At 44.2% G+C, this 15594-nt stretch overlaps 2 protein-coding genes across 2 annotated transcripts; both read right to left on the bottom strand.

Moving 5' to 3' along the window:
- Positions 1 to 96: 96 nt before the first annotated feature.
- Positions 97 to 9283, bottom strand: ubn2b (ubinuclein 2b). The gene is made up of 17 exons (XM_053337789.1): positions 8694 to 9283; positions 8096 to 8224; positions 7858 to 7959; positions 6964 to 7095; positions 6724 to 6830; positions 5919 to 6435; positions 5641 to 5711; positions 5426 to 5555; positions 4891 to 4997; positions 4652 to 4762; positions 4365 to 4508; positions 4201 to 4251; positions 4061 to 4103; positions 2197 to 3471; positions 1827 to 2034; positions 1149 to 1217; positions 97 to 815 (listed from the first exon to the last, which is right to left on the bottom strand). Exons 1-17 carry the CDS (start codon positions 9030 to 9032, stop codon positions 769 to 771), a joined length of 3582 nt encoding a protein of 1193 aa, XP_053193764.1. The 5' UTR covers positions 9033 to 9283; the 3' UTR covers positions 97 to 768.
- A 2757-nt stretch (positions 9284 to 12040) lies between these two features.
- On the bottom strand, positions 12041 to 15012 carry rpsa (ribosomal protein SA). Its single transcript, XM_053337800.1, has 8 exons — positions 14975 to 15012; positions 13913 to 14083; positions 13652 to 13770; positions 13111 to 13356; positions 12697 to 12825; positions 12417 to 12576; positions 12269 to 12292; positions 12041 to 12177 (listed from the first exon to the last, which is right to left on the bottom strand). The coding sequence occupies exons 2-8, from the start codon at positions 14043 to 14045 to the stop codon at positions 12083 to 12085; spliced, it is 906 nt and encodes a 301-aa protein (XP_053193775.1). The 5' UTR covers positions 14046 to 14083; positions 14975 to 15012; the 3' UTR covers positions 12041 to 12082.
- Positions 15013 to 15594: the final 582 nt, after the last annotated feature.

Below are 15594 nucleotides of genomic sequence, written 5' to 3'. Positions count from 1 at the left end.
GCATGAGTTGTGTTGTATGGAGTCCAAAGGAAACAATGTTTTTAATGCTGGAATCAAACTTTGTTCCTTAAATATGAAACTTGGATGAAATTCTCATGACCTTGTGAAGACAAAATTTTAATTAAAAGTATTGAGTTCTATACAGAAAAGAATTCGCTCAAGAATTCATGTACAATGAAAAAGTGTACAGCTCCCATTGGAAAAAAAAAAAAAAGCTCAAATCAACTATTTGCAGTTTACATTTCTTACAGGTATCAGTGATAATTACATTATAATAAAAACAGCACCAAATAGACACACTGACCATGCATCAGAGAGGGAGACATACAAAAGGCACACTTTCAGTCCCACCAAAGAATACATCCAACCAAACGCATTCAGACCCTCACACACACACACACACACACAAGCTCGCTCACTCACTCACCTAAAAATATCTCACTCATTCCTTCCCCCTGCCCACAGTGATATAGGTCTATCTTGTAAACATTGACAAGCTGTTTGTCATTTAACAATTCTATGAATAGTATTTAAAAGTTATCAAATTGTTTTGTTTTTTAAAAAGTTATATTGAACTGGTATTCATGATCGAGTTGATCTGATCCTCTCGGACCAAACATCTGAAGTGTAAATCCAGTCCTTCTGTCAGGCCTCGAATATGAGTGGTCTGTCCATCTGTCACTCAAAAGCCATGCTCCGTCCTGATTTGTCCCTGACATCTCATCATGTCATTAGACGGCGTCCACTGGGTGTTGAGATCCAGCTGTATCATAGAGTCTTCCTCTTAGCGTCTCCTCCCTGGCTTTGACTGACATCTGAACAGGAATAGTAGAGTTCTTGAAATGTCAGTGGAAAGCAATGACAGACACATTTTTAAAAAAACCCATGAGGACACTGCTATTACAGTGATTGGATGATGGCTAAAATGACTACATATAAAAAAATATATATTTAAAAAAAAAAAAAAGGCATGCAACCACCGACGGACCAGCAGAGAACAGAACGGGACTGGACAGAAAAGGGACAACCCGAGACAGCAAACACCAGACATTTGAAGAAAGAGAAAGGCAGGGAGGAGAGGAAGTAAATGGAGCAGGCTTTGTGGTGGAGGGTTGGGGGGGCGAGGGGAAGGGAGGGTCAGATTTTACCTGAGAAAGCGAGCTGCAAGTGAGGAGGCACAGCAACCTGAGACCCTGACTGGAGACTCTTATACAGATCTGAGGAGACAGGACAGGGGAACAAGAAACGAGGGAAAATGAGGAGGGGGGGGGGTGGACAGATATCAACAAAACAAGAAAAAATGAGAATGGAGAAGGTAGAAAAGATGACAGTGAGAGCAGAAGGGGAAAAAGGAATAAGATTGCAGAAGGAGGGAGAGTTAAGGTAATGACAGCCAAATAGAAAGGAGGAGGGGAATGAAGATAGAAAGCCAAATGAGTGACCAATACATGATTGGCATTATTTTGGCAGGAGAGCAGGGGAGGGAAAAAAAAAAAAAAGAGAAGGGGGGGGAGGCAGGAGAAATTTTTGGGAAATGAAGCAAACATAATGGAATAATGTCAAATAGGAGAAAGGTCACAAGCTTACATCTGGACTCACAAAATGGAGGTAAAAACAAATGATGCTATAACATAAAAACACACAACAAAGCTTACACAGGAACACCGAAAACAGACGACAGCAGGGTAACATACAGAGGGCCTGGCTAATGTGTCGAGAGTCACCTTTAATCCACTATTATATTTCACACCTGCCACCAATGTTAAATATCTGTGTGGTGTGCTCGGTTTTTTTTTTATAGTTTGATCCCTGCGTGCGTCACTCACTCTGGGTCAGGGTGGAGAACGTTGCGTTGCTACTGGCCACGGAGCCGCTGGCCGCTGTGCTGGAGCCCGCCGTGCCCAGCGGGGGCAGGTTTAGCAGCGGGGGGAACTGGAAGGGCAGCGATACGGGCACGAGGCCCCCCAGCATCCCGAAGCCAAGGGGAAGAGACGGAGCCGAGCCGAGCAGACTGCTGCTACCTGCCGTGGAAACCTGGGAGATGATGGGGGGGAGGAAGTGAAGAAAGGCAACTAGGCAACACCTTAAAAAAAAAAAAGCAGGTCTGATACCTCAAACGCCCCCCCCCCCCCAAAAAAAATTAATGTAGAAGACAACGGGAGGTACACGCTACACCTACATCCTCGCAGTACAAACCTGTGGCAACTGAGAAGAGACGGATGGCGATGGGACAGATGCGATGGGCTTGGCCCCCTGAGGTGTCCCACCCCCCGGCCTCTGACGCTGGCCTGCGTTGACAGAGGCCGTTGTGAGGCAGGCACTGGATCCTGAATGTTTGCTGATGGATGAGGTGTTAATAAGGCTGGTGTTGGTGGTGCTGTTGTTGCTCGGGGTCTTCTGGCCGCCCGGAGGAGTGTAGCTGCCTTGCCCCGGCTTGGTTGCTCCTCCTTGGGCACCTGAGAACGGCGGGCGGAACCCTGCTGGGCTTTTGGCGGAGTACTGGTGGATGGTGGGGGTTGCCTGAGACCTGGGGCTTTGGGAGATGGAAGGCGAGGTGGTGGCCGTGACGATGGGGTTGGGGGTGCGCGGGGTGAGTTTGACGATGGGCGGGATGCTGCTGTGGGTGGACTTGGTGAGGGTGGCGTGCATGGGGGTGATGAAGTTGGACTGCTGCTGGGGCTGGACTACAGTGAGCGACTGAGAGAGGGAGGTGGAGGATTTGCTTTGCGGGGTCTGTGTCAGACGGGCCGCCTGGAAGGTTTTGGGGGTCATGTGCACGCCCGATTGGAGCATGTGTGGCCGAGACTGAGGCGATGTGATGATGAGAGTGTCGCCGCTGTTGGCTTTGTTATTATTGCTGCTTCCTTTGAGGAGGCCGGATGGGGTAGTGGAGACCCCCATCTTTGATCCGGGGGGCACGAGCGGAGACGCGGTAGGTGGCGGGCGTGGCTTGGATGCCAAGGTTGAGGCAGGCATGTTGACTTTAGCCACACCCATGGGTCTGTGAGTGTTTAACACTGAGTGTCTGTGCACCTGCGCCGTGCCTTTAAGGACCCCCATCCCGTCCACCCTCACCGAGGATAGAGGGGACGACGTGATGGAGGAAGGCCGAGACAGAGAGGTGGAGGAAGACGAAGAGGTAGAGATGTAGTGAGGTGTGCTGGGCGTGCTGACAGAGTTCTTTTTCTGCTGCTGGATGAGAGGCGAGGGGTGGAGAGAGGGGGCCGGGGTGGCCGTGTTGGATCCTTCTGGGGATGGGGGGTTGTCCCCTTGGGCCAGGCCCTTGGCCGCGTTGCCAAGGATGGCCAGGGCCTGGGAGATGGAGTCCAGGGAGGGAGCCGTCAGATCCTCGTCGAGGGAATCGAGACATATGGGCTCAGACGGTGACTGAGGTGGTCGCTTGGCAACCTGGGCAGCAGGGGACGGAGTGGCGCCTGCTGAAGGAGTGGGCCGCTGAACCCACACAGCCTCCTGGAAATAAACATCACACGAAAAACACCAGTTACACAAAATATTTGATGAGCTTAAAGAAGAAGATGATCAAGGAGCAACATCTTCTGCCAAAAATAAACTCCACACCTTCATCACTGTTGACTAAAAACTCATGGGCTAGTTTTTGATGATAGATTTTAAAGGGTAATTCCAGTATTTTTCAACCTGGACCCTATTTTCCCATCATTTAGGCATTTGGTGAGAAGGACTAACATTTTTGGTTTTGGTCCAGTATTGAGCAAGAGTGCATCAGTGAGAGCAATCATCCTTTTAATAGTTCACTGGAAAATCATTCATTGCACTTAGTTTTTATAGTTTCCTAACAGTCTAACTGCGGTAAAAGTCCACCTCATAAATGTAACAAACGGGTATGTGAGGGTGAATATGCAGTTAGTTCTCACTCTACTGGACCAATTCCAAAAATGTTAGTAGGAGAAAAGGAAGCAGGTTGAAAAATACCAGAATTACCCTTTAAGAGCAAGCAACTTGAAATCTAGCACCTTCAATAAAACAGGATATTAAATGTGTTGCTTTCAATGTAGAACTAAATAGCACTGAAAAGTCAAACCTTTGGCTTGGCCTTGGGAGTAGGAACCATCTTCTTCTTCGCTCTGGAATGAACAAAAAATACAATAGAAGTGAGTCAGAACCAGCTAGCTGACCAGTCAATTCTCAAGAAACTGATTTCTCATAAGCAGCGTGACTCACGTGTAGCCTGTGAGGTGACCGTGAGCCATGATGCTCTCTTTGAACAGCATCCTGTCACAAAAACATGTCAGAAATATTAATATGAGAGAAGCTGGTATCAGAGAATAGACTTGTATAGAAAGCAAAAAATGAAGTGCGTCCATCGTATCAGAGCGGGCACATACCTGGCCTGCATCCAGCCTTTAGGCCAGAGAGGTTTCACTTCAGTCTCCATAAAGGCTTTGAGGTAGTCTTCTAGAGACAGCGAGTTCTTGCCCTCCAGCTCGTAGCAGGTCAGCTTCACCCGCACCAAGTTACACAGCAGTGACCTACAACACACACACACACACACACAGAGTCCAGGACCTTCATCAGAACAGAAGCCAAACTGATGATAGTGGCTTGAAATGACAGGTACATTGTATACATGTACGTATAAAGCTTGTTGAAAATGTTCCTTGGTGAAACTGACCTGAGTTTGTCATCCCAGACAAACTTCTTCCGAGGTCCCATCACCCTCTTCCCTGGTTTCTCCTCGTCATCATCCTCTGAACCATTCTTCTCTCCCTCCTCAGACTGCTGCCTGCGAACACAGTAATAAACGTGTCGAACCATTTATAAATGATATCAAAGGAAATATTTCAACAAGCAAACAGAAATAACGCTGCGCTTCAAAATAAGAGTGGCAGCTGCCGTGAGAGGTGTCCTTACTTTGCCACCTTAGCGATACAGTCCATGTTGTATCGGGCTATCTGCTCCGGCATCACGCTGCACACGGCCAGCTTCAGCTTGAGAAGAGGCGTTCGAAGACGGTCATCCTGGACGACAAGGGGAAAAAAGCACAGTCAGAAATAAAAGAGAGAGAGGGACGGGCGGCGAACTTGTGTCTAAATATAGAATGTTAGAACAGGTTGACACAGTTGTAAAAAAAACATAACACTTCGATGCACCTGCCTGCTGCTTATTTCTTGTCAAATAATGAACATACGCCTCTAGGCATCATTTGCTGAACAATAAAATAAAACTGACAGAGTAATACAATAATGAGTTAGTTTGTATTAAGTATATATAATAGTCCTTTGTATTAATGGCTCAGAATCTACAAAATGTCTAGATATTCAATTCTGCAGAGGACTGTATCCTTTGAAAACTGAAATGCAGTGAGCAGTCCTTTGGTACAGTTGGAAGCTGCAACATTTGTTGTCCTACAGTCTCAGAATAATAATCAAATCACTGCCACACGCACCTGTATGTTGAGGCTGAGCTTCTTAAGGCGTTTGAGCAGCGCTTCTTTATTGCAAGGCACGAAGGCCTCCAGATGACAGTAGACGGCTGAACGCACCTCCATCGGCTGCTCCTGAACCTGCAACTCAATACTGCCGTGCACACAAAGAGACGGATGATTAAGATGTGTCCGTTTTATAGCAGCGCGGAATTACAAAGACGGTGGATGATACTCACTCCAGTAGGATGTTGTTCATGTCCAACGTGAAGAATTTCTTCCTGCCCTCTTCGTCAAACAGACGGGACGCCTGTGATGAGCAACAGATATTAAGACATATGTGAGCGATGTGTCATATTTTTGACAAACGCAGCTATAAAAAATGGGGTGAGGTTACAGAGATATCTAACAAAGTAAAGGCAGCCCCGTGTGTGCCTATACGGCCATTAAACAAGAGCGTGATGTGGTTTTAACTCATTCTAAAACGTTTGATCCAGTGAGGTGTTGAATCTCGTACCGCTCTCAGGTCTTCGATGCGTTTTGTGAGTGGTCCTGGGAGTCCGCTGGGCAGGGGAGGAGGGGGCAACAGGTTACCCTGCGACACGCGACCTGCGCCCGACTTCTGTCCCATACCGAAGGAGCCGTTCTCCCCCTGCGCCGGACTGGAAGGCTGAGGAGAGTCCAGCATAGCGAAGTCCAGGTCGCCCATCATGTCCTGCAACATGTCGTTGTTGGCCGACCCCAGCAGCGACATCACAGCCGGGTCGGAGGTCAGGTCGGCCATGGTGCATTCGCTGCCGGCGGTGGTTGCCTTGGCGTGGGTGTTGAGGAGCGCGCTGTTGGCGCTGGGCACTTTGGCGTTGGGTCGCTGCAGACCGGCGGCGGGACGCTGCAGACCGGCGGCTATGTTCCTCTTCCGCATCTCCTCCTTCTCCCGGGTGAAGCGGCGCAACATGTTGGCCAGGTGGAGGGAATCCTTCATGAGCTTCTTCCTCTTTTTCTTTTCTGGTCGGTGGACATTCATGGCTGAAACTCTGCAGGAAAAAGACAAAAAAAAGAAAGAGGAAAGACTTTAACTGACTGCAGAGTGAACATGTGTTAATCAGTGGTGGAGGAGGGTGCTGATGGGAAACAATGACACATCTTGTATTTTAGTGTTAGCTGGAAAACAGATCTCCTTTTGTGAACTTCCCATTAAAAGAACTCATTTTAATCAATCTCAACATTAACTCAACTAAATTGCCGTTCAGACGTCTGAAAAAAGAAAATAACGTACAAAAACATGCCCTCAGGGGAAAATTCTGGGGGAACAAAAAGCTCACCCGGGCTTTGGTACTTTATTCTTCCTGGGTTTCTTGTCTTCCAGAATTCCACCGTCCTGCTTTTTCCGACGTTTTTTAATCACCCGTTCTTCGCCGTCTTTCATTTTCTACAATCAGGTACAAAAAGATAGGTTTGGTGTTATGGACAGTGCAGCAGATTTGTTTAACTTGACTATTTAATGTGTATAATCTGCTGCGTGTTTTCATACGGACGAGAGCGCAGAGTAGGAAAGAACCCACCTTGAAGTGATTATTCTCCGCGCTGGCACCCTCGCCTTCTGAGTCAGATGCTGCTCTGAACTGCAGTGTGCCAGTGTTGATGTAGAAGCCTCCATGTTTTGTGGTGAGAGAGGCCGGTACCAGCTCATCATACTGTGGCCGGGAGACATACACAATTACTGTTACTGGGTTTGTTTTACTGCTGCGTGCTGCAACAACATTCTGCCTCCGCTTAGATAAACAAAAATGATTTCACATAATCACGCTATACTGTAAATATTGTAGTTCTCAACTTTTGCAGTTTACGCTCTTGAGAATAGAAAATTATACAATGATGTAACTTAACTCTAATGCTACAATTAAACTTCACTAAGACAAGCAAATGTTTTCTTATAAAACCTGAACTTTATTTTTCTTTGTTTAAAATCTTTTTTAAGTGGCTTCACCGCTGTGTAGTTAATTTTTTTTTAACTGTATCTCATTTTCATTGCACATTTCCTTGTGATACATCAGTGTCCATCAACAAAACATAACAAACAAACATCATTTCTTAATCAATCAAAATGTATGTCTATTTCTTTCAGCAGACTTAATCTAAACACTGTTTCCAGTTGACCGTTTTCTCTATATTCTCAGTCCACTCAGAATTAGTTCATAGCATGAAAGTGGGACACAGCATGTGACTTTGTGTTCAAGTGAAATGTAGATCAGAGGTGATAGGAAGAACTGCATTGCGGAGAGATGGGACACAAGACAAAGTCAAACAGGTTCAGACCAAAACACCCTTGAAAACACCTGAGATGAATCAAAGTCCCTTACAAGTTGGGGAATAATCACATATAAAGATACAATAACTACACACATAGCCTGGGTTGATGGTGAGGTGCTATGAAATGTGTGTAAAATGGGACTCACAGCTTCTGAATTGTCTATAAAGGGGTCAGTCTCGTCGTAACCGTAGCCGATGTCAATGAGATCCTGCATCCTGTCCTTTTTCTTCTTCTTTACGCTACCTCCCTGCAAACAGAGAAAACACACAACCATCAAAAACCTTTGAAAAGATATAGACATGCCTCTGCTTGTACAGCATCCATGCAGTTACAGTGGCAACAATACACAAACGTAAACATGTCTTCAGACTGATTACACTTACGTATTTGCTCTCAAATTTCTTCGCCATCGCCTCTACCTCCCGTCTCTCCTTCTCGTCGTCAGCAAAAGGGTCGTTGGGGTCCAGGGGAGGCGCGAGTCCTTTAGGGACTGTTGAACTTGCATGCTTTACCTGAGGAAAACAGGGGAGCAACATTAACAACAATCAACCTCATCAGACAGATTTGCATCAATATAAAACTTTCCAATCAGTTTCTCCTCTTTGTGTATTGGTTCAGACTTTCAGGCAGATCAACTACTGAGCATAAAAAATAATACACTTTTTTTTTTTTTTTTTTTACTGCAGTTATCATTTGAAATGACTCTCAAAAGACATACAACACACAACATAAAGAAAATAAAAGTTCAGATAAAAAGCGTGGTTTTAAAGCCTGATTTAAAATGAGTCTGGGGTCTGTGCTGCCTTCGGGTGGTTAGGAAAGCTGGATCACAGTTCAGGGCCTCACACACTGTATATGACCCTCTTGAGGAAGTAACAAGTGTGTCGTCACAGACAAACAACCCGAGCAGTGCGCCCCTAAAGGAAGGGGGCGTCAGGTTAGGCCCCTGCCGGGTGTCTCCTGTCGACGGCAACTCCTCACCTGAGAAAGAGTTGAGTTGACCAGCTCGCTGTAGCTGAACTCGGAGGAGCCCCTCTCGCTGGGCTCGCTGAGAGGCAGGTTGAGGCGGACGGTGGGCTTCGCCTCCACGCTCTCGGCGGCGTCGCCTCCTTTCGTGTTACCGAGCAGACTTCCTCCTCCTCCTGACCCGGTGGCCGCTGCGCTTCCTCCACCACCACCACCACCACCACCTCCGTCTTTCCCAAAAGTGATGTCGACGGCCTCATCTTCGCGGCGGCGTTTCTTGCTTGACTCCGGGACTGACGGCGAGGTGTTGAAGGACGAAATGGTGACAAACGGCACTTTCCTCGGCTCTGCCATTTCACGCTGTCCGTGAACCGGCCGGGGCACGCGGAGGGGGGGGACGTCACTCCTCTGCGGGGCTGGTAGAGCTTAAACCCGTAGACCTGGTCGACAGCTACGGCTAGCTAGTTAGCTTCCTCCGAATGACTGCTGCCGGCGACACGGTAACTTTTACCTCCTCTCAGCCCGTGTTAATCCATATAGTAGCGTCCGTGGCGCGGCCCCCGTCACCTACGAGGGGCTTGAACGGTGGGAAATCGCAGTTTTGAGTGCTTCCATGAAATTGGTTGGTAGCTACCGCAAGGAGTACTCTGTAGTAGCCATCTTGATCATTATTATCATTATTCCGTGGTTGGGGCGTGCGTATGAAAAGAAAGCGGAAGCCGGGGAGGAGAGGGAGCGGGGTTCGTCCAATGGCATGGCTCAGTGAGCTCCGGGTGACGCCCACCGGACAGACAAGCGCGAACGTAGAGGAGGTGATTGTTCTGCACGGGCGGGATGTTTGGACTGTGTGAGTGTTTACTACAGAGGCTACACAAAGACTGCTGCATCCTCTGCTGCACCTGCACTGTCCACACTGCTGCCCCCCCCCACATTACTCAACCTTTATCACTACAACAACCGTAAAGTGACACACAGCTTAATTGTCCCCGGGCACCCATCTGACAATGAAACCATGACCAAAATAGTCACACTGTCATTGTCTTACTTACAGATGGGATTATAGTGAAAATAAGTAATTCCACTTTTTGATAGGGGGCCCCCTTGGAAACCCACTCAAATCCCTAGGGGTCCCCGTACCCCATTTTAAGATAAGATAGTCCCACAATGGGGAAATTTGCATTGTTACAGCAGCAAGTGGACAGCAAAATAGAATACAAGAGCAGCAATAAGAAAAGAATAAATAATAATAAAAATAAAACAATGAAAACAGTAAGAACAATAATAGTAAAAAAGATAATCGTGACATTATTTACTTTATTATTTACATTGGTATTGAGTGGTAATAGAGAGGTGATATCCTTATTGCACAGATTAAAGTGAAATAAAATATGCATATTATATAAATATTGCACACAATTGAAATGATTAGTATTGTCTGTATACATGAGAACTACTTATTTCCTCTGGCAATACACGCTCCAGCATTACTTTATAACTATATGATTACATGTTAAAATGTATGCTGCCAAAATAAGGCACCCTTTATGAAGGTTTTTAAAAAGTGTCCCAAATGACTTCAACAAAATATTTTACAAATGCATTATAAATGAGTAATACACCTTTAAAATAATAACTTTGGGGTTAACATGTGTGAGAAATGTCTCTGGCTGTTGTTTATCCTATTAATATCAATCAAAGTAAACCATTTAAATGAATAGTCCACTTGCTTTAGCTCTAGTTTATAAGAAGGATCTATCATAGACAGATTTATGGAGAAGTTTGCTTGTATTGTTTATGCTCACAGACACAGGGAAGTTCCTAGAAAGTATATTTAGCTGTATTATTACTAAAAAGGCAAGCAAAGCCAAGCCAAGGGGATTTTTCATAACCACACAACCTAATGGAATATAACTAATCTATAAATATTAGTAAATTATTTATACACTTTTAATCATGCCATTAGTTACTATTTTAAACCCTTTATATTTGGTGCATATAAGAAAGTGGTACCATGTTAACAGAAAGTGTAGTTCTTTTTCTTTTACAAAAACCTAATCTAATAAGAATTGTTACAGCTCTTATGTGTACAGTGCATACTACTGCATATAGTAAACCCCCAGGAATTATCACCACTTCTTAATGATTCATTTGTGTGTGGAAATGATGATACAAGTCAGACTGGTCCAGTCTATGTGCTGCACTGTCCTTGCATGAGCAACCATCCCACCAGATCACAAAGACAGTAACTTATGTTTACACTTAAATGGATCCCTAAAAACAGAAAAGTGCAAAACGAAAATTGTAAATGTACTGCACTAAGAAGAGCATTTATTGTTTTTTAAGTTGTAGTTACAGTTGAAATTTTCTCCTTTGATTGTTGCTCTGCTTTCGTACCCTGCAATTACTGCTGAGAATAGAACGACAACTTGATGTCCAGCGGGTAGAAGATTGATGTTCTTTCACCCAAACAAAAGCAGGACAACATGAAAAATATACAAGAACATGTGTTAACAAAACACCACTGAAACAGTATGAAGTACATCTCAACACATGAATATAAAAGAAAATAGAGATAATACCTAAAACAGCTGAAAATACAGTAAGATACAGTGGAGTTACCACTGAGACACTAATGTGCTGTTCTCAGGATCAGAGGCTCATTCATACGAGTTGAGTAATAATCTTAAATTGAAAATTCAAAAAGTGACCTTGATTTACCCCAACGGTGTTGAAGTGGATTACATCCTCAAAATGACAGAAAAGCCTGTTACTGTCACATTGAGACAATGATTCCTCAGACCCATTATTAGTTGGGAAGTTCTAGTGCACCTGTGTTGTCAGTTTAATACAATAATTAGTCCAAAACCGATTAATGTAGTTTTATATAGTGGTTGTATGTTATCAAGTAGATAAAACAGTTATAGATTCTCAATAGAGACTTTTTAAAATCACCATTCAATTATCCATGTACAACATTCATATAAAGTGTGCAAAGAGTTACTGCAGAAAGGAATTTGTCCATTCTGATGTGCATTACATCCTTTAACCAGTCTTGTACATTGTCAAGTACTACACAGCCAGATGTACATGGTTTAAACTTTCAATAAGACTTCCCATTTATAGGTTCTACCTGATAAAAGAAATCCTAAAGTTATTGTTACACATTCCACTATTTCACTTTCCCTGTAAATATTTCAGATCCCTTATCATGGTATTAAAGGTTTTGCCTATATGTAGTAAGATGTATGAAAGTGCAATGTGTGTTTATTGGACCACTATTTATTAAATGTTCTATTGGCATTTTAACTGTAGTGTTGTATTTGAAGTTGAATTATGGAAAACATGAAATGAACAGTCAGAAGTCAATGTGTACAAAACACTTTTATTGTTGCCAAAGTCAATATTTAAGACCAGTCAGAAGTGGCACCACCCCAGTCAGAGGCCTGGGCAGTGGGAGCAGTGGACCAGTCCTCTGTGGCAGGCTGAGTGCTCCAGTCCTCTGCAAGGAGAAACAAAGTCAATTTAGTCAGGAAATTAAACAATACACATGTTCAGTTAATTCTATACTAACAAACCAAAAAATACTTCACCTGTCTTCACGGGTGGAGCAGCAGCTAGAAAAGAAAAAAGATAAGTTAAAGGATGTATAACGTGCCAAATAAAATGCTTGCAGACATACTGTAGTAATATAAAAAAGTTTGAAAATTAAATTTGATTAAAAAATAAAAAAGTTCATACCTGCAGGGAACTGCTGGATGGGCACAGATGGCACAGCAACACCCTCAGACCAGTCAGCCACCTCAGGCTGGGCAAACTCAGCTGCAGGAGCAGTCCATTCACCCTGGAACTCCTCCTTACCAACAGCTTTCTCAGCTGCGGCCTGCTCCTCCTTCTCGATCTGCATTGGAAATATTTAAATTAGCAAGTGTGTAAGCAGTATGTTTAAAAAAACCCAAAAGACACGTAACCTTAATATGCCAGCCTAAAGCTATGTGACATTGTGGACTTCATCTTTTACCTCTTCAGGATCTCTGTAGAAGTACAGATCAGGCATGACCTCCCATGGGTGCTCCCTGGAAATGGTACCCCTCATCCTGAGAACCTCCCTGGCCAGCATCCACCACATCAGACCCACAGAGTGGTGACCCTGTAACAGACCGTCCATAGATAACACTGAGTCAAACTCATACAGCTGTACTGTCATGGTATCTACAAAAGGCAGAAAGAAGAACAAGATGTACAAATCTGTCTCAAGACCTTTACACCTCTTTGTCTGTGTGGTTCAGACAGGAGGTTAAAAGTCAAGCATTACTTTAGCACACATCCTACACCCAACACTGCACAGACAGGATAGCGCCGGGCTCTAACGGTGTGCAACATGCTAAGTATCCAGATTTTTTCTATGGTCAGTTAATTTTACTGACTGCCTCACCTTGTTGTTACAGGGGATGGCAATGTCCACATATCTAAGTGGAGAGTCTGTGTTGCACAGAGCAATGGTGGGGATGTTCACGTAGGAAGCCTCAGTCAGTGGCTGATGGTCAGCACGAGGATCTGTCACGATCAGGAGGCGGGGCTCCCTGAAAGCTGCCTGGATCTGATTGGTGAATGTTCCAGGGGTGAAACGACCATGGAAGGTGGTGGCACCGGTGGCAGAGGCGAACTTCAGCACAGCTCTCTACAGTGGACAGAAACAACACACTTAGGACTCAAATTCTAATGATCATTTTACTTTTAAACTTTTCACAAGGTAGACAATGTGGCTCAGGTCACTATCAAACCCCAGTCATGGGACGTCGTCCTCATGGTGTTAGCGAAAACCCGGCCTGATCACTCTTGCACACTTCCGACACCTGAACACCGACATCAGTGCCCGGCTTTAACAGAGTGCTTAACAAATGAAATACTGTGTCTCACTCAATCACTTAGTACAGGTCAGCAGAATAATATGTGGACATACAATGTCATTTTACCTGTCCAGTGTTCCTGGAGGAGATGACGCACACATCAGCTGGGTTCTCAATGGCAACAATGGCCCTGGCTGCCAGCAGCAGCTTCTCCCAGGTCTTCTTCAGGTTAATGATATACACACCTGACAATTGAGAGCATATAAGTTTTTCATTTGCGGTATGTTGTAGAGGAAACAAGATAGTCTTGCACAGTCGTTTTAACTGCATTTCCTGCTTAATTTGCCTTCTGTGATCATGTCAGTGTACAACTGCAGCACCACTCACCATCGCTTTTCCTCTTGTAGACGTACTGCTCCATCTGGAAGTCCAAGTTGGTACCTCCAAGATGGGTTCCTGCCGCCAGGAACTTCAGCACATCCTCCTCCTTCATTTGAAGGACATCCAGACCTCCGGACATCGTGACCGCTTTCCCTGCGTTACGAGTTAATGGGAGAGCTGGGAAAAGATGGATAAAGAAAAGACTGGTCAAAATAGAACTCACAAGTTTACCACATTAGCTTCCAATTTGATGTTAAGGGGGAATTATGAGAAACATAGTAACTGATCTGTGTGACATTTTACATATGAAAACTGATGTAAAGAGCCAATTTACTGAAAATCCTACATTTAGTCCAGGCCCAGATCAAAGCCTACTACACTCACTTGCCAAACATGGACTTACTATTAAAGATTCAATGGGTCAATTTAAAGTGCATGTAACATGATCTAAAGGGGTTTCAAACTGCATTCACGATGTTTAGAACTTTTTCCACAGGCATAATTTGTGGGGTCCTTAAATTTTATTACCATTAACTCACTTAAAAAAATCACTTGTCGTTTGATATCAATTCACTTGTGCTAAAAGGCCTGCATTGGACTACTCCAATCACACATTTCTATTAACTGGTTTTCAAATTAATATATATATATAAAATCATATAATAATATGAGCTAAGACATGGAGCTTATGAGGCTTCATCTACTATAAACGGATAACAAGACTTACAAACAAATGTGAAAGCCACACTAAAAATCAAATAAGCACCCACTTTACATTATTTCTACCTTTAATGCCAGAATCATAACATTAAATTAGTTTAATAAGACTAAACCTTAAGTATTTAGAGTCCTGCGCGAGGAGGAGGACTGAAGCTACCTCATGTCAGTGGCTAGCGTGTTAGCTTTGGAGGTTAGCATTAATTCATACAACGAAATTTAAGACGATAAACACGGGACAGGTTAGGTTTATGCTGGCCTGCTGCGTGGTTGTAGTTTAAGCTGCCGTTATTTTAAGTCCTTGCCGACATTTATAGCTTTATTTCGATAAAATACTAGTTAGAAACTCACCACGAAACAACGCCGTATGGAAATCTGACCAGACGGTGTAAAAGAGGGCGCTGGGAGGAAATGACGCCGTATTTATACCACATGTCCGCGCGTGTGATTGGTTGATTTTTTTTGTGAACTGGACTGCTGTAATTCTGCAATATCGCCGCTGGGTGGAGTCGTCCTCATGCTGTGGTGACAGGCCCAGAGAGGTAACTGCAGGTCGGACCACGGGTCGGATGGAGATCCCATATTAAGACAATGGTGATGGAAAGACCATATTAAGACAATGCTGAGACGCTGACTTCTCGGTTAAAGACTGAACTGTGTCGCAAGTGTGTTTGCTGTAGATAAAGAGTTCCAGGCAAAGGTATCACAACATGTACAAAATGTCAGGAGAGCATGTTGAGAAATAATTCAAATGACAGTATGATGTTTAAGAATATATTTTACTTGTTCTTACCTACACACGAAACAACAGTGGGCTAAATCGTTGCTGATCATATCCCCCCCCCCCCCCTCACTTTTTTATTACTTTGGAAAATATTGTTTAGATTCATTGAATATGACAGAAACCTCTGCTCAAAGCTCTACTTGATTCATTTTACTATTTTGATCAAATTTTATATTCACAAATCCAA

The sequence above is a fragment of the Scomber japonicus genome, chromosome 18 (genome assembly GCF_027409825.1).
Source record: "Scomber japonicus isolate fScoJap1 chromosome 18, fScoJap1.pri, whole genome shotgun sequence".
Taxonomy (NCBI): domain Eukaryota; kingdom Metazoa; phylum Chordata; class Actinopteri; order Scombriformes; family Scombridae; genus Scomber; species Scomber japonicus.
This window is presented reverse-complemented; position numbering and strand designations above follow the sequence as displayed.